The 20,485-nt window shown below is 46.6% G+C and overlaps 1 protein-coding gene across 2 annotated transcripts in view; it reads right to left on the bottom strand.

Moving 5' to 3' along the window:
• Positions 1–895: 895 nt before the first annotated feature.
• The window catches only part of LOC145356913 (beta-nerve growth factor-like), a 59,385-nt gene continuing 39,795 nt past the window's right edge, over positions 896–20,485 (bottom strand). For both annotated transcript variants that reach the window (XM_080209912.1, XM_080209913.1), the window contains exon 2: positions 896–1,610. In XM_080209912.1, the coding sequence (XP_080066038.1) occupies positions 910–1,599 (690 nt within the window). In that variant the 5' untranslated portion in view covers positions 1,600–1,610 and the 3' untranslated portion in view covers positions 896–909. The remainder of the gene's footprint in view (positions 1,611–20,485) is intronic.

Here is a 20,485-nt window from a genome sequence, read left to right as displayed (position 1 = left end):
CTAAAACACAACCAATCCTCAGTATTACCACAACTGGAAATAATATAAGTTTTAATCTAATACTGTCATTAACTTCTGATTAGCCAATGGCTGGATTTCTTACCCCTGGATCTTTGGTTTTTGATTTTTTGAAGCATTTCTTTAAAAGTTGCCACTGTTTCACCATCACTACTTTTTCATCAATTTTCCTAACCTGGGCCTTCATATCTGTGCAATTGGTTTTACGAAGGTTCAGTCTCCTCATTGCAGGTTAATGGAGGTCACACACCATTCAAAACACAAGTGAAAGTGGCTCTTAGCAGGTAAACCAAAAGAGGAAATGCTGGAACATCTCAGCAGATCTGGCAGCATCTGTAAGGAGAGAAATGAGCTGACGTTTCGAGTCCAAATGAACCTTTGTCAAAGCTGAAGCAGGTAAGGGCACAAAGCTGAGTCCTTTGCTGAGAACAGCACGCTCAGCCTCAGAGAGGGGAATGTCGAAGGTTATAGTGAACACGCGGCAAGGGCTGGGACTAGAAGAGATGGGGTTGGAGGGATTGGGACTGGTGGAGGGGCCGTGGATGGGCAGTGATGTCGATGAGTTGTTGAAGTTTGGATTCCCTCACATCTGCAAGAAACAGAAAAGCTTTCTTGTTAAGACACCGAATGATGCGACCAGTAAACCAGGTAAAGCAGCTACAGATTGAAGGAGTTTGAAGGGGTAATATCAGATATTAGTGAATGGAAAGGATCAGGATTATAAAAGATTGGGCAAATACTACACAGAGTTCAATAATCAATGCACATGGAACCTTTCCAAAAACGTTTAATAAATTAAGGGTAACTGTCAGATATAAAAATCGCTCTGCAGTTGGTATAAGTTAAGGGAATAATTTACATTGAGGTAGGATGGACGTGGAGGCTGCTGTGTCATGGTTTCCATGTTTTCCTGGTGAGAACGCAGACACAGGCGGTCCTGATGCGAATGAAATTCCACCTGATGAAATTGTTATCTCGTACCAGTGCATGGACATGGCTGTCAGTGGTGTCACAGTGAGAATTCCAGTGACGGCTGTCAATGCCCCGACACCCCTGTCTGGTGGGCTTCCTCTTCTTGCACGTGGTCTCAAAAAACATCTGTCGAATGAGTGTTCCATTCACGTAGAAATGTGACAGCACATTCACCTCTCGGCCCCGAATGTCCAGGGCCACTTCCTTATTCAAGACCCAGCGGTGTTCCTTGTCACACACTGAGAACTGACCCGAGTGTCTCACTCTCCCGGCATGCCGCTTGAGACGGGGGCTTAGGCTGCTTGCTGCTTGCCATGCTCTGGGATTCCTGGCTGCAAGCTCACCCAGGCATTTGCTCTGAAATCGAACTCGACTGGAATGAACTGGTCGCTTTCTGAATAAATCAGCTTCAACTGTGAGAGGCAGCACATCGTCCAAACTTGCACTGATCCTTCCAGCTAGGGGGTGAGTCTCCTGGGCACTGTCAGGGGGGGACCCAAGCCAAGTCTCCCCAGGGGTGGAGGGAAGTTTCAACATGGCATTGCCAATCATTGTTGCAGTCGGAATCACACTGAGATAAACAATAACAAAACTGCCAAAGGTGGACATCACTCACTCAGCTGGAAAAGAAAAGAAGACCGGTCAGAAACTTGAAGAATGTCCCTCACCCTGTGTACTTCTTCCTCACTCTATGTACACTCCACTCATCATCTGTACACCTCCCTAGCTCTGTGTACACCTCCCTCAATCTGTGCATACTGAATTCATCATCTGCACTCATCATCTGTACATCTCCTTCACTATGTGTACATTCCACCCATCATCCGTACACCTCCCTCACTCTGTGTACATCTGAGCATATTGAACTGAAATCACCATTTGCACATCTCCCTCACCCTGTGCTCACGGAACCGTCACTCTGTGTGCACATCACTCATTGTGAGCAACAGGTAAAGATGCTGTTAATACATATATCTGTACACCATAGAAAAATAGCATAAAGTTAGGTAGACTGGATATAGTCAGGCACATTGATAACCCACATTATGGAAACAACTGTGATTTTAGTCACAAACATAGGGCATAAAATTCGCTGCTGCCAACAGAGCAATAGTCAGGGACAATAAAAAGACTGCCTGTGGTGTAGGAATAACACCAGATGTGTGGTGTGCAGTGAAGCATACACCACATCCTGAAGGAATGTACGAGGTCCAAGTTATAAAAAGCAAATGGTATACAAGATGTGTTGTTTCTACAACTGAGCATAAAAGGGGGAAAAAGGTCACTGAGATAGTCGGGACAGCAGTGATTAAGTTGGCAAAGGATTGATTACCGCCAATCTGAACTGGACATGTAACAGTGTTGGATAAGACGGATGAGTTTACTAATGCACTCTTGTGATAACAGGAGACATTGTTAGATGGGGAGTAGAGGGGATGGAAACTTGGGGCACCGCGAGCCAATAGGGGAATGACAACACATAGATGGGACAGGGACCACCAATTAGGGGAGAACAACACATTGCAAAGCCAATACAATGCTTGTAAAAAAGTATAAAATGTGCTGCAAATCTATGTAAGATGTGCCTATTTTTTTGGACACCCGGTCTTGCAAGAATGTTAAATAAAATATCTTGCTCCTTCAGAACTTGACTTGACTAAATTGTTTGACTGTGAGCTGCGTTTCTCACACTCATCATCTGTATTCCTCTCTCACTCTCTGCGTATTGAACTGATTATCTGTACACCATCCTCACTGTGCATACTACACTCATCATCTGTACACTTCCCTCACTCTGTGTACACTCCGCTCATCATCTGTACACCTTGCTCTCTCTGTGCATACTGAACTCATCATCTGTACACCTCCCTCACTCTGTGTACACCTCTCTCACTGTGTACACTCCACTCATCATCTGTACACCACTCTGACTCACTCTGCGCATACAGCACTCATCATCTATAAAACTCTCACTCGGTCTACACATCCCTCACTCTGTATACTCCTTCCCCACTTTGTGTACACCCCACTCATCATCTGTACACCTCCCTAACTCTGTGTACATCTCCCTCAATCTGTGAATACTGAATTCATCATCTGTACACCTCCCACAGTTTGTGTACACATCCCTTTCTCTGTGTACACCTTCCTCACTCTATGTACACTCCACTCATCATCTATACACCTCCATAACTCTGTGTACACCTCCCTCAATCTGTGCATACTGAATTCATCATCTGTACACCTCCCTCACCCCGTGCATACTGAACTCATCATCTGTACACCTCCCTTATTCTGTGTATACTCCACTCAACATCTGTATACCTCCTTCACGCTGTGTATTCATCTCTCAGACTGTGTACACTCCACTCATCATTTGTACACCTTCCTCACTGTATGCATACTGAACGCATCATTCATACACCTCGCTCAGTCAATATACATACCACTCATCATCTGTACACCTCCCTCACTCTGTGCATACTGAACTCATCATCAATACACGTCCCTCACTGTGTACATCTGTGCATATTGAACTCATCATCTGTACACTTCTCTCATTCTGTGTATACCTCCCTCCCTCTGTGTATGCACCACTCATCATCTGTATTCCTCCCTCACTCTGTGCACACAGCACTCATCATCTGTAAACCTCCCTCACTCTGTGTACACCTCCCTCTCTCCGTGTACACCTTCCTCGCTCTGTGTACACTCCACTCATCATCTGTACACCTCCCTAGCTCTGTGTATACTCCACTCATTATCTGTACACCTTCCTCAATGTATACTGAACTCATCATCTTAGAACATAAAAACATGAACCATACACACACACATGGGACTATCTCAATAATTGGGCGTCCCGCAGCTTGGATGTATCTGTGACTGTCTCAAATAGTGGCGCATTCTGAAGCATGGGCACAGCTGGGACTGTCTCAATAATGGAGCATCCTGAACCATACATACACTAGGGACTTTCTCAATAATGGAGGGTCAAGAACCATACGCACACCTGGGACTGTCTCAATAATGGACTATCCTGAACCGTGCACACACCTCGGACTGTCTCAATAATGGAGCGTCCTGAACCGTACACACACCTGGAGCAGTCTCAATGATGGAGTCTCCAGAACGGTGAACACATTTAGGAGTGTCTCAATATTGGAGCATCCTGAACCATACATACACTAGGAACTTTCTCAATAATGGAGGGTCGAGAACCATACGCACACCTGGGACTGTCTCAATAATGCAACATTCTGAACCGTACACACACCGAGAACTGTCTCAATATTGGAGCGTCCCGAACTGTACACGCACTTGGTACTATCTTGATCCGTACTGACGCTTGGGGCTGTCTCAATAATGGAGCGGCCTGAACCAGCCACACAACTGGGACGTTCTCAATAATGGAGCATCTTGAACTGTACACACACTGGGAGCTGTCCCAGTAATGGAGCATCCTGAACCATACACACACTTGGGGACTGTCTCAGTAATGGAGCGTCCTGAACCATATGCATGCTGGGACTGTCTCAGTAATGGTACGTCCAGAAATGTACACATACCTGGGCTCTCAATAATGGAGCATCCTGAACTGTACACACACCTGGGACTATCTCAATAATGCCCCATCTTGATCAGTACTGTCTCAATAATGGAGCTCCCAGAACCGTACACACATCTGGGTCTATCTCAATAATGGAGCTCCCAGAACAGTACACACACATGACTGCCTAAATAATGGAGTTTCCTGAACCGTATATACACTTGGGACTGTATCAATAAGAAAGCTTCCCGAGCCGCACACACACAATTAGGACTGTCTCAATAATGGAATGTGTTGAATGGTACATACACCTGGGACTCTCTCAATAATGGAGTATTCAGAACCGTACACACACAAGATACTGCCACAATAATGCAACCTCTTGAACAGTAGACAAACCTGCAACTGTCTCAATAATGGAGTGTCATGAATTGTACATGCACCTGGGACTCTCCTAATAATGGAACGTTCTGAATAGTACATACACCTGGGACTGTTTCAATAACGGAGTATCTTGAACTGTACACACCTGGGTCTGCCTCAATAATGGAGCTCCCAGGCCCTACTTACACCTGGGACTGAATCACTGTGCGGTTTCCTGATCCATACACACACCTGGGACAGGCTCAATACTTGATTGTGCTGAACCTTACACACACCTAGGTCTGTCTCAAAATTGGAGCATTCTGAACAGTACAGACACCTCCAACCATCTCAATAATGGAGCATCCTGAACCACACAAACATCTGAGACTGTCTCAATAATAGAATATCCTAAAACATACACATCCCTGGGATTGTATCAATAATGGAACGTCCTTCACTGGAGACGAACCTGGGACTGTCTCAATAATGGGACATCCTAAACCATACATACACCTGAGACTGTCTCAATAATGGAGCTTTCAGAAGCGGACAAACACCTGGGACTACCTCAATAATGCAGGGCCCAGAAGCATTCCGGAGGATTGGAGGATTGCGGATGTGGTTCCTACATTCAAGAAAGGAAATAGGGATAGCCCAGGAAATTACCGACCGGTGAATCTAACCTCAGTGGTTGGTAAGTTGATGGAGAAGATCCTGAGGGACAGGATTCATGAACATTTAGAGAAATTTAGTCTGATCAAAAGTAGTCAGCATGGCTTTGTCAAAGGCGTTTCGTGCCTTAAGAGCCTGGTTGAGTTCTTTGAAAATGTGACAAAACACATTGACGAAGGAAGAGCGGTAGATGTGGTTTATATGGACTTCAGCAAGGGATTACCAACACATCCCTCCACTTCCTCATCCTGGTCATTTATGAAAATTACAAACAGCAAGGGTCCCAGAACAGATCCCTGGGGCACTCCATGAAGGTTGGTGGTGTTGTGGATAGTTTAGAGGGAAGTCAGAAGTTGCAACATGACATAGATAGGATGCAACACTGGACGGAGAAGTGGAGATGGACTTCAACCCAGATAAAGAGAAAAACTGCAGCAGGCGACGGTGCAGTGGGACCTCGGGGTCCTTGTGCATGAGTCGCAAAAACCCAGCTTGCAGGTGCAGCAGGTGGTCAGGAAGGCGAATGGGATGCTGGCTTTCATCGCGAGGGGGATTGAATATAAAAGTAGGGAGGTCTTGCTGCGGCTGTATAGGGCGTTGGTGAGGCCGCAGATGGAGTACTATGTGCAGTTTTGGGCGCCGTACTTGCGCAAGGATATTTTAGCCTTGGAGGGAGTGCAGAGGAGGTTTACTAGGCTGATTCCGGAGTTGAGGGGGTTGAGCTATGAGGAGAGGCTGAATAGATTAGGCTTGTACTCGTTAGAGTTTAGAAGAATGAGGGGAGATCTCATTGAGACGTATAAGATGATGAATGGGATGGATAGGATAGAGGTGGAGAGGCTCTTCCTGCTCAGAAAGGATAGTAGGACTAGGGGGTATAGCCTCAAGATAAAGGGGGGGCGGTTTAGAACAGAGTTGAGGAGGAACTTCTTCACTCAAAGGGTGGTGAATCTCTGGAATTCTCTGCCCGCTGAAGTGGTGGAGGCTGCCTTGCTAAATATTTTTAAGACGCGGGTTGATGGGTTTTTGATGAGAGAGGGGATTAAGGGTTATGGGGAGAGGGCAGGAATGTGGAACTGAGCCACGACAGATCAGCCATGATCTTATTGAATGGCGGGGCAGGCTCGAAGGGCTAGTTGGCCTACTCCTGCTCCTATTTCTTATGTTCTTATGTTCTTATGTCCTAAATGTGTAGTGGTCCATTTTGGCAGGTCAAATGGGATGAAGGAATATAATATCAAGGGTAAGACTCTTAGCAGTGTAGAGGATCAGAAGGACCTTGGGGTCCGGGTCCATAAGACTCTTAAATCAGCCTCGCAGGTAGAGGATGTTAAGAAGGCGTATGGTGTACTGGCCTTCATCAATCAAGGGATTGAGTTTAAGAGTCAGGAGATGATGCTGCAGCTTTATAAGACCCTGGTCAGACCCCTCTTGGAGTACGATGCTCAGTTCTGATTGCCTCATTACAGGAGGGATATAGAAGCTATTGAAAGGGTGCAGAAGAGATTTACAAGGGTGTTGCCTGGATTGGGTGGCATGCCTTATGAGGATAGGTTGAGGGAGCTCGGTCTTTTCTCCTTGGAGAGAACGAAGGATGAGAGGTGACCTGATAGAGGTGTATAAGATATTGAGAGGTATTGATTGGGTGGATTCTCAGAGGCTATTTCCCAGGGTCGAAATGATCGCTACGAGAGGACACAGTTTTAGGGTGCTGGGGAGTAGGTACAGAGGAGATGTCAGGGGTAAGTTTTTCACTCAGAGGGTGGTGGGTGAATGGAATTGGCTGCTGTCGGTGGTGGTGGAGGTAACTCCGATAGGGTCTTTTAAGAGACTTCTGGATGAGTGCATAGGACTTAATAGGATTGAGGGTTATAGGTAAGCCTGGTAGGTAGGGGTATGATCGGTGCAATTTGTGGGCCGAAGGGCCTGTTTGTGCTGTAGTTTTTCTCTGTTCTATGTTCTAAGCATACAGAGACTTGGGACAGTCTCAATAATGGTGTGTCCTGAACCAGACACACATGTGGGACATTCTCAACAATGGATCATCCTGAAGCATACACACACCTGGGACTGTCTCAGTAATGGGGCATCCAGAACAGTACACACACTTGCGACTATCTCAGGAATGGAACGCCCTGAACCATACACACACCTAGGACTACCTCAATAATGCACTATTTTGATCTGCTGACGCTTGGGACTGTGACAATAATGGAGCATCCTGAACCAGACACACAGCTTCAAGTGTCTCAATAATGGAGCGTCCTGAACCAGACACACACTGGAAAATGTCACAATAATGGAGCATCCAAAACTGTGCATACACTGTCTCAATAATGGAGCATTGTGAACTGTACATACACCTGGGACTGACTCAGTCATGGTGCTTCCAGACCTGTACACATACCTGGGACTGCCTGAAAATTTGAGCATCCTGAACAAGACAGACGCTCTGAGTCTGTTTCAAGATTGGAGCCTCATAAACTGTACATACATGAAGGGCTGTTTGAAAATTGGAGCATCATGAACCGTACAGATGACTGCGACCATCTCATTAATGGAGCGTCCTCTGCCGTACACACATCTGAGAGTGTCTCAGTAATGGAGATTCCAGAACCGTACAACCCCCGGGACTGCTTGATAGAGCAGACGCAGCACGGTTTCGTTAAGGGGAAGTCGTGTCTGACAAATTTACTGGAGTTCTATGAGGATGTGTCTAGGGCGGTGGATAGAGGAGAGCCGGTGGATGTGGTCTTTCTTGATTTTCAGAAGGCGTTTGACAAGGTACCTCACAAGAGGTTATTGCAGAAGGTAAGGGGGCATGGAGTTGGGGGTAGGGTGTTAGCGTGGATAGAGGATTGGTTGTCAAATAGGAGGCAGAGAGTGGGGGTTAATGGGTGCTATTCGGATTGGCGGTTGGTGACTAGTGGAGTGCTCCAGGGGTCGGTGCTGGGGCCTCAGCTATTTACCATTTATATAGATGATCTGGAGGAGGGAACCGAGTGTATGGTGTCGAAATTTGCTGATGACACCAAGATTGGTGGAATGGCAAATTGTGCGGAGGGTGTGGAGAGTCTGCAGAAGGATCTAGATAGGCTGGGCGAATGGGCCAGGAACTGGCAAATGGAATTTAATGTTGGCAAATGTGAAGTTGTCCACTTTGGTAGGAATAATGGTAGGAAGGACTATTACTTACGTGACGAAAAACTGCAGCAGGCGACGGCGCAGAGGGACCTCGGGGTCCTTGTGCATGAGTCGCAAAAACCCAGCCTGCAGGTGCAGCAGGTGGTCAGGAAGGCAAATGGGGTGCTGGCCTTCATAGCGAGGGGGATTGAATATAAAAGTAGGGAGGTCTTGCTGCAGCTGTATAGGGCACTGGTGAGGCCGCAGCTGGAGTACTGTGTGCAGTTTTGGTCGCCGCACTTACGCAAGGATATTTTGGCCTTGGAGGGAGTGCAGAGGAGGTTTACTAGGCTGATACCAGAGTTGAGGGGGTTGAGCTATGAGGAGAGGCTGAATAAACTAGGCTTGTACTCGTTAGAGTTTCGAAGAATGAGGGGAGATCTCATTGAGACATATAAGATGATGAATGGGATGGATAGGATAGAGGTGGAGAGGCTCTTCCTGCTCAGAAAGGACAGTAGGACTAGAGGGCACAGCCTCAAGATAAAGGGGGGGCAGTTTAGAACGGAGTTGAGGAGGAACTTCTTCACTCAAAGGGTGGTGAATCTCTGGAATTCTCTGCCTGTTGAAGTGGTGGAGGCTGCCTCATTAAATATTTTTAAGACGCGGGTTGATGGGTTTTTGATAAGATTAAGGGTTATGGGGAGAGGGCGGGAATGTGGAACTGAGCCACGACAGATCAGCCATGATCTTATTGAATGGCGGGGCAGGCTCGAAGGGCTAGATGGCCTACTCCTGCTCCTATTTCTTATGTTCTTATGTTCTGTCTCAATATTGGAGCATCCTGAAATACACACACACTTGGCATGTCTCAATAATGGAGCATCCTGACCCGTCCACTTGCCAGGAACAGTCTCAACAATGGAGCATTCAGAACCACGCACAAACCTGGGACTGTCTCAATGATGGAACATCCTGAAACACGTACACACTGGCAACATCTCAATAATGGAGTGCCTTCACCAGGAACAGTCTCAACAATGAAGCATCCAGAACCATGCACACACCTCAGACAGCCTCAATAATGCAGTGTGCAGAACCATACACATACTTGCAACTTTCTCAATAATGGAGCATCCTGAACCAGACACACCCCTGGGATTGTCTCAAAAATGGAGCGTCCAGAACTATGCACATACCTGGGACTGTCTCAATAGTGGAGCATCCTGAAATGTACACACTTCTGCAACTGTCCCAATTATGGAGGATCCAGAACCATACACACACCTGGGACTGTCTCAATAATGGAATGTCCTGAAACAGTCTCAAACATGGAGCTTCCAGAATCGTACACACACCTAGAACTGTCTCAATAATGGAGCGAACTTAACCGTACATACCCTGGGGCTGTCTTAATAATGGATCATCCTGAACTGTACATCGCCTGGGACTGTCTCTGTCATGGTACATCCAGATCCGTACACACACCTGGGACTGCCTGGAAATTTGAACATTCCGAATAGGACACACACTTGGGACTGTCTCAATAGTGGATCATCCTAAAACGTACACACATCTGAGACTCTCAATTATGAAGTGTCCAGAACCATACACACCCTTACGACTCGCTCAGTAATTGAGCATCCTGAACCAGGCAACATCTGGGTCTCTCCCAATAACGCAGCGTCCTGAACCATACACACACCTGGGACAGTCTCAATAATGGAGCATCCTGAAACGGACACAAACATGGGACTGTGTCAATAGCGGTGAGGCCTGAACCGTACAGACATCTGGAACTGTCTCAGTAATGACCTCTCCAGAGCCATAGACACACCTGGGGCTGTCTCAGTAATGAACTCTCCAGAACTGTACATATACCTGGGACTGTCTCAATAATGAGATATCCTGGATCACGCACACACCTGCAACTGTCTCAATAATGGAGCATTCTTAACCGTACAAATATCTGGGACTCTCTCAATAATGATGCATTATTGTACACACAGCTGGGACTGTCTCAGTAATGCAGCATCATGGCACGTACAAAGCTGCAACTGTCTCATGTGCAGAGTCCTAAACTGTATACACGTCTGGGACTGTCTTACTAATGGAGCATGCTGAACTGTACACACACGTGGGACTGTCTCAGTAATGGAGAATCCTGAATCTTGCGCACACCTGGGAATGTCTCAATGATGGGAGCCTTAAACGGTGTACACACACCTATCTCAAAAAGCCTCCAGGACCATACACACATCTGGGATTCTCAATAATGGGGCATTCCAAACCATAAACACACTTGTGACCCTCTTAATATTGGAGGTTCCCAAACTGTACACACAAATGGGACAGTCTGGCTAATGGAGCTTCCTGAACAGTACGCACACATGGGTCTGTCTCAATAATGGAACGTTCTGACTGGTACACACCCCTGGGACTCTGCTGACACTGGAGAGTCCTGAACCCTACACAGACCTGGGACTGTCTAAAAAAATGGTTTGTCCTTAACCATACACACATCTGGGATCCGCTCAGTAATTGAGTGTCCTGAACCAAACACACACCTGGGATGTCTCAATAATGCAGCATCCAGAACTGTACACGCACCTCCGACTCTCTCAATGATGAAGTGTCGTGATCCGTACACACTCCTGGGACATGCTGATATAACTGAGCGCCCTGAACAGTTCAATCATCTGTGAGTGCCTCAATAATGAAGCATCCTGAACCATACACACACCTGGGACTGTCTCAATAATGGAGCATCCTGAACCATACACACACCTGGGACTGTCTGAATAATGGAGCATCCTGAACCATACACACACCTGGGACTGTCTGAATAATGGAGCATCCTGAACCATACACACACCTGGGACTGTCTGAATAATGGAGCATCCTGAACCATACACACACCTGGAACTGTCTGAATAATGGAGCATCCTGAACCATACACACACCTGGAACTGTCTGAATAATGGAGCATCCTGAACCATACACACACCTGGAACTGTCTGAATAATGGAGCACCCTGAACCATACACACACCTGGAACTGTCTCAATAATGGAGAATCCTGAACCATACACACACCTGGGACTGTCTGAATAATGGAGAATCCTGAACCATACACACACCTGGAACTGTCTCAATAATGGAGAATCCTGAACCATACACACACCTGGAACTGTCTGAATAATGGAGCATCCTGAACCGTACACACACCTGGGACTATCTCAATAATGGAGCGTCCCAAACCATACACACGCCTGGAACTAAGAACATAAGAACATAAGAAATAGGAGCAGGAGTAGGCCATCTGGCCCTTCGAGCCTGTCCCGCCATTCAATAAGATCATGGCTGATCTGTTGTGGCTCAGTTCCACTTTCCGGCCCTCTCCCCATAACCCTTAATCCCCTCTCTTATCAAAAACCCATCAACCCGCTTCTTGAAAATATTTAGCGAGGCAGCCTCCACCACTTCAACGGGTAGAGAATTCCAGAGATTCACCACCCTTTGAGTGAATAAGCTCCTCCTCAATTCCGTTCTAAAACGCCCCCCCTTTATCTTGCGGCTGTGCCCCCTCGTCCTACTGTCTTTTTTGAGCGGGAAGAGTCTCTCCACCTCTATCCTATCCATCCCATTCATCATCTTATACGTCTCAATGAGATCTCCCCTCATTCTTCTAAACTCCAACGAGTACAAGCCTAGTTCATTCAGCCTCTCCTCATAGCTCAACCCCCTCAACTCCGGTATCAGCCTAGTAAACCTCCTCTGCACTCCCTCCAAGGCCAAAATATCTTTGCACAGGTGCAGCGCCCAAAACTGCACACAGTACTCCAGCTGTGGCCTCACCAATGCCCTATACAGCTGCAGCAAGACCTCCCTACTTTTATATTCAATCCCCTTCGCTATGAAGGCCAGCATCCCATTCGCCTTCCTGACCACCTGCTGCACCTGCAAGCTGGGTTTTTGCGACTCATGCACAAGGACCCCGAGGTCCCTCTGCACGGTCGCCTGCTGCAGTTTTTCGCCACGTAAGTAATAGTCCTTCCTACCATTCTTCCTTCCAAAGTGGACCACCTCACACTTGCCAACATTAAATTCCATTTGCCATTGCCTGGCCCATTCGCCCAGCCTATCTAGATCCTTCTGCAGACTCTCTGTCTGAATAATGGAGCATCCTGAACCATACACACACCTGGAACTGTCTGAATAATGGAGCATCCTGAACCATACACACACCTGGGACTGTCTGAATAATGAAGCGTCCTGAACCATACACACACCTGGGACTATCTCAATAATGGAGCATCCTGAACCATACACACACCTGGGACTGTCTGAATAATGGAGCATCCTGAACCATACACACACCTGGGACTGTCTCAATAATGGAGCATCCTGAACCATACACACACCTGGAACTGTCTGAATTATGGAGCATCCTGAACCATACACACACCTGGGACTGTCTGAATAATGGAGCATCCTGAACCATACACACACCTGGGACTATCTCAATAATGGAGCGTCCTGAACCATACACACACCTGGAACTGTCTGAATAATGGAGCATCCTGAACCATACACACACCTGGGACTGTCTGAGTAATGGAGCATCCTGAACCATACACACACCTGGGACTGTCTGAATAATGGAGCGTCCTGAACCATACACACACCTGGGACTGTCTGAATAATGGAGCATCCTGAACCATACACACACCTGGGACTGTCTGAATAATGGATCATCCTGAACCATACACACACCTGGGACTGTCTGAATAATGGAGCATCCTGAACCATACACACACCTGGGACTGTCTGAATAATGGATCATCCTGAACCATACACACACCTGGAACTGTCTCAATAATGGAGCATCCTGAACCATACACACACCTGGGACTATCTCAATAATGGAGCACCCTGAACCATATACACACCTGGGACTGTCTGAATAATGGAGCACCCTGAACCATACACACACCTGGGACTGTCTGAATAATGGAGCATCCTGAACCATACACACACCTGGAACTGTCTGAATAATGGAGCATCCTGAACCATACACACACCTGGGACTGTCTGAATAATGGAGCACCCTGAACCATACACACACCGGGAACTGTCTGAATAATGGAGCATCCTGAACCATACACACACCTGGGACTGTCTGAATAATGGAGCACCCTGAACCATACACACACCGGGAACTGTCTGAATAATGGAGCATCCTGAACCATACACACACCTAGAACTGTCTGAATAATGGAGCATCCTGAACCATACACACACCTGGGACTGTCTGAATAATGGAGCACCCTGAATCATACACACACCTGGAACTGTCTCAATAATGGAGAATCCTGAACCATACACACACCTGGGACTGTCTGAATAATGGAGCATCCTGAACCATACACACACCTGGGACTATCTCAATAATGGAGCATCCTGAACCATACACACACCTGGGACTGTCTGAATAATGGAGCACCCTGAACCATACACACACCGGGAACTGTCTGAATAATGGAGCATCCTGAACCATACACACACCTAGAACTGTCTGAATAATGGAGCATCCTGAACCATACACACACCTGGGACTGTCTGAATAATGGAGCACCCTGAATCATACACACACCTGGAACTGTCTCAATAATGGAGAATCCTGAACCATACACACACCTGGGACTGTCTGAGTAATGGAGCATCCTGAACCATACACACACCTGGAACTGTCTCAATAATGGAGAATCCTGAACCATACACACACCTGGAACTGTCTGAATAATGGAGCATCCTGAACCGTACACACACCTGGGACTGTCTCAATAATGGAGCGTCCCGAACCATACACACGCCTGGAACTAAGAACATAAGAACATAAGAAATTGGAGCAGGAGTAGGCCATCTGGCCCTTCGAGCCTGCCCCGCCATTCAATAACATCATGGCTGATCTGTCGTGGCTCAGTTCCACTTTCCGGCCCTCTCCCCATAACCCTTAATCCCCTCTCTTATCAAAAACCCATCAACCCGCTTCTTGAAAATATTTAGCGAGGCAGCCTCCACCACTTCAACGGGTAGAGAATTCCAGAGATTCACCACCCTTTGAGTGAAGAAGCTCCTCCTCAATTCCGTTCTAAAACGCCCCCCCTTTATCTTGAGGCTGTGCCCCCTCGTCCTACTGTCTTTTTTGAGCGGGAAGAGTCTCTCCACCTCTATCCTATCCATCCCATTCATCATCTTATACGTCTCAATGAGATCTCCCCTCATTCTTCTAAACTCCAACGAGTACAAGCCTAGTTCATTCAGCCTCTCCTCATAGCTCAACCCCCTCAGCTCCGGTATCAGCCTAGTAAACCTCCTCTGCACTCCCTCCAAGACCAAAATATCTTTGCGCAGGTGCAGCGCCCAAAACTGCACACAGTACCCCAGCTGCGGCCTCACCAATGCCCTATACAGCTGCAGCAAGACCTCCCTACTTTTATATTCAATCCCCTTCGCTATGAAGGCCAGCATCCCATTCGCCTTCCTGACCACCTGCTGCACCTGCAAGCTGGGTTTTTGCGACTCATGCACAAGGACCCCGAGGTCCCTCTGCACGGTCGCCTGCTGCAGTTTTTCGCCACGTAAGTAATAGTCCTTCCTACCATTCTTCCTTCCAAAGTGGACCACCTCACACTTGCCAACATTAAATTCCATTTGCCATTTCCTGGCCCATTCGCCCAGCCTATCTAGATCCTTCTGCAGACTCTCTGTCTGAATAATGGAGCATCCTGAACCATACACACACCTGGGACTGTCTGAATAATGGAGCATCCTGAACCATACACACACCTGGGACTATCTCAATAATGGAGCGTCCTGAACCATACACACACCTGGAACTGTCTGAGTAATGGAGCATCCTGAACCATACACACACCTGGGACTGTCTGAATAATGGAGCGTCCTGAACCATACACACACCTGGGACTGTCTCAATAATGGAGCATCCTGAACCATACACACACCTGGGACTGTCTGAGTAATGGAGCATCCTGAACCATACACACACCTGGGACTGTCTGAATAATGGAGCGTCCTGAACCATACACACACCTGGGACTGTCTGAATAATGGAGCATCCTGAACCATACACACACCTGGGACTGTCTGAATAATGGAGCGTCCTGAACCATACACACACCTGGGACTGTCTGAATAATGGAGCATCCTGAACCATACACACACCTGGAACTGTCTGAATAATGGAGCATCCTGAACCATACACACACCTGGGACTATCTCAATAATGGAGCATCCTGAACCAAACACACACCTGGGACTGTCTGAATAATGGAGCACCCTGAACCATACACACACCTGGAACTATCTCAATAATGGAGCATCCTGAACCATACAGACACCTGGGACTGTCTGAATAATGGAGCGTCCTGAACCATACACACACCTGGGACTGTCTGAATAATGGAGCATCCTGAACCATACACACACCTGGAACTGTCTGAATAATGGAGCATCCTGAACCATACACACACCTGGGACTATCTCAATAATGGAGCATCCTGAACCATACACACACCTGGGACTGTCTGAATAATGGAGCATCCTGAACCATACACACACCTGGAACTGTCTGAATAATGGAGCATCCTGAACCATACACACACCTGGGACTGTCTGAATAATGGAGCATCCTGAACCATGCACACACCTGGGACTGTCTGAATAATGGAGCGTCCTGAACCATACACACACCTGGAACTGTCTGAATAATGGAGCATCCTGAACCATACACACACCTGGAACTGTCTGAATAATGGAGCATCCTGAACCATACACACACCTGGGACTGTCTGAATAATGGAGCATCCTGAACCATGCACACACCTGGGACTGTCTGAATAATGGAGCATCCTGAACCATACACACACCTGGGACTGTCTGAATAATGGAGCATCCTGAACCATACACACACCTGGAACTGTCTGAATAATGGAGCATCCTGAACCATACACACACCTGGAACTGTCTCAATAATGGAGAATCCTGAACCATACACACACCTGGAACTGTCTCAATAATGGAGCATCCTGAACCATACACGGCGTTGACTATAGGGCTAATGGTAGGACTCTGAATAGTGTTGATGAACAGAGGGATCTAGGTGTATGTGTACATAGATCCCTGAAAGTTGGGAATCAAGTAGATAGGGTTGTTAGGAGGGCATACGGTGCCTTGGCATTTATTGGTAGGGGGATTGAATTTAGGAGCCGCAACGTCATGTTGCAACTGTACAAAACTCTCGTGCATCCGCACTTGGAGTATTGTGTGCATTTCGGTCCCCACATTATAGAAAGTATATGGAGGCATTGGAGAGGGTGCAGAGGAGGTTTACCAGGATGTTGCCTGGTATGGAGGGAAGGTCCTATGAGGAGAGACTGAAGGATTTGAGGTTGTTTTCGTTAGAAAGAAGGCGGCTAAGAGGGGACCTTATTGAAACATACAAGATGATTAGAGGTTTAGATAGGGTGGACAGTGATAGCCTTTTTCCTCGGATGGAGAAAGCTAGCACGAGGGGGCATTGCTTTAAATTAAGGGGTGGTAGTTATAGGACGGATGTCAGAGGTAGGTTCTTTACCCAGAGGGTGGTGAGGGATCGGAATGCCCTGCCTGCTGCAGTTGTAGATGCGCCTAGTTTGGGGGCGTTTAAGAAATCCGTGGATAGGTTTATGGATGGAAAGGGATTGGTTTAGGTTAGAGGGTCATTGCTTTTTTAATTGGTCGGCGCAACATCGTGGGCCGAAGGGCCTGTTCTGCGCTGTAATGTTCTATGTTCTATGTTCTATACACACTCCTGGGACTGTCTGAATAATGGAGCATCCTGAACCGTACACACACCTGGGACATGCTCATTAAATGAGTGTCCTGAACTGTACACTCACCTGGGACTGTCTCAATAAAAGTGTGTCCTGAACCATACACACATCTGAGATCATCTCAAAATTGGAGTGTCCTGAACCATACATGCACTTGGGACTCTCTCAACAAAGGAGTATCCTGAACCATACACAGACCTGGGACTGTCTCAATAACAGAATGTCCTGAATCGTAAACACACTTGGGACTGTCTCAAAATTTATGCATCCTGAACCATGTCCAAGCCTGGGACTGTCTCAACAGTGGAACGTCGAGAACCTCTGGGACTTGCTCAAGAATGGAGCATTGTGAACTGTACACACACATGACTGTCAAAAGTATGGAACGTTCCTAATTGTGCACAAACCTGGGATTGTCTCAAGAATGGAGCAAACTGAACTGTACACACACATCAGGATGTCTCAATAAAGGAATGCCCTGAACTGTACACACACCTGGGACCCTCTTAATATTGGAGAGTTCTGTAATATACACGTATCTGGCACTGTCTGGCTAATGGATCTTCCTGAACATTACACACACAGTTAGAACTGTCTAGATATTGGAGCGACCTGAACCATACATATACCTCAGGCTCTTCATAATGGACCTATCTAAACTGTATACCGACCTGGGACTGTCTCAATAATCAGACATCCTGCAGCATACACTGACCTGCAACTCACTCAATAATGGAGCATCCTGAACCGATCGAACACTTGGGACTGTCTCAAGAACGGAGCGTCCAGAACTGCACAAAAACATGGGAATGTCTCAATAATGATCTAATACAGATAGGAAATATACAGTAAATGGGAGAACCTTAAGAGTATTGATAGGCAAAGGAATCTGGGTGTGCAGGTACACAAGTCACTGAAAGTGGCAATGCAGGTGGAGAAGGTAGTCAAGAAAGCAATCAGCATGCTTGCCTTCATCAGCCAGGGCATTACATTTAAAAATTGGTAAGTCATGTTGCAGATTTATAGAACCTTAGTTAGGCCGCACTTGGATTATAGTGTTCAATTCTGGTCACCACACTACCAGAAAGATGTGGAGGCTTTGGAGAAGGTACAGAAAAGATTTACAAGGATATTGCCTGATATGGAGGGCATTAGTTATGAGGAGAGGTTGGAGAAACTTGGTTTGTTCTCACTGGAATGACGGAGGTTGAGGGGAGACCTGATAGAAGTCGACAAGATTATGAGAGGCATGGACAGAGTGGATAGTGAGAGGTTTTCTCCCAGGGTGGAAGAGTCAATTACTAGTGGGCACAGGTTTAAGGTACAAGGGGCAAGATTTAAAGAGATGTACAAGGCAGATTTTATTTGTTGCCAGGTGAGGTAGTGGAAACGGATACGGTAGTGACTTTTAAGGGGCGTCTTAACAAATACATGAATAGGATGGGAATAGAAGGATATGATCCTCGGAAGGGTAGGGGATTTTAGTTCAGTCGGGCAGCATGGTCAGTGCAGGCTTGGAAGGGTGAAGGGCCTGTTCCTGTGCTGTAATTTTTTTTGTTCTTTGTTCTTTGTTCTTCATCCTAAACCGTACACACACGTAGAGTCATAGAGGTTTACAGCACGGAAACAGGCCCTTCGGCCCAACTTGTCCATGCTGCCCTATTTCTTTTTGAAAACCCCTAAGCTAATCCCAATTTCCCATATTTGGCCCAAATCCCTCTATACCCATCTTACCTACGTAACCGTCTAAATGCATTTTAAAAGACAAAATTGTACCAGCCTGTGTGAAAAAACTGCTCCTCCGGACACTTTTGTATCTCTCCCCTCTCACCTTAAATCTATGCCCTCTAGTTTTAGACTCCCCTACCTTTGGGAAAAGATATTGACTATCTAGCTGATCTACGCTCTCATTATTTTATAGATCTCTATAAGATCGTCCCTCAGCCTCCTACGCTCCAGAGAAAAAAGTCCCAGTCTATCCAGCCTCTCCTTATAACTCAATCCATCAAGTCCCAGTAGCATCCTAGTAAATCTTTTCTGCACTCTTTCTACTTTAATAATATCCTTTCTATAATAGGGTGAGCAGAACTGTATACAGTATTCCAAGTGTGGCCTTACCAATGTCTTGTGTAACTTCAACAAGATGTCCCTACTCTTGTATTCAATGTTCTGTCCGATGAAACCAAGCATGCCGAATGCCTTCTTCACCACTCTGTCCACATGTGGCTCCACTCTCAAGGAGTTATGAAGATGTACTCCTAGATCTCTTTGCTCTGTAACTCTCCCCAGTGCTGTACCATTAACTGAGTAAGTCCTGCCCTGGTTCAATCTACCAAAATGCACCACCTTGCATTTGTCTAAATTAAACTCCATCTGCCATTCGTCAGCCCATTGGCCCAATTGATCAAGATCCCCTTGCAATCGGAGATAGCTTTCTTCACTGTCCACCATGCCACCAATCTTGGTGTCATCTGCAAACTTACTAACCATGCCCCCTATATTCTCATCCAAATCATTAATGTAAATGACAAATAACAATAGACCAACATTGATCCCTGAGACATACACTGGTAATGGTGTGGAGACCTGGTGTTTAACCTGGTGTTGTGAGATTTCTAACACCTCTGGTAAGAAGTTTGAAAAACAACCCTCTACAACCACCCTTCTGTCAAGAAGCCATTTTGACTTCTGTCAAGAAGCCAATTTTGTATCCATTTAGACACTGACCCTGGATCCTGTGAGATTTAAGCTTATGCAACAACCTACATGCAGTGCCTTGTCAAAGTTTTGGAAAGTCCATGTAGACAAATTCAACTACACTGCTCTCATCTACCTCCTTGGTTATCCCTTCAAAACAGTCAAATTTGTGACACATATGTGACTGTCTA

This window comes from Carcharhinus amblyrhynchos, chromosome 22 (assembly GCF_965287045.1).
Source record: "Carcharhinus amblyrhynchos chromosome 22, sCarAmb.v2.hapA, whole genome shotgun sequence".
In the NCBI taxonomy this organism is placed as follows: Eukaryota; Metazoa; Chordata; class Chondrichthyes; order Carcharhiniformes; family Carcharhinidae; genus Carcharhinus; species Carcharhinus amblyrhynchos.
The sequence above is the reverse complement of the archived record's forward strand: the minus strand, read 5'-3'. Positions and strand labels throughout refer to the sequence as shown.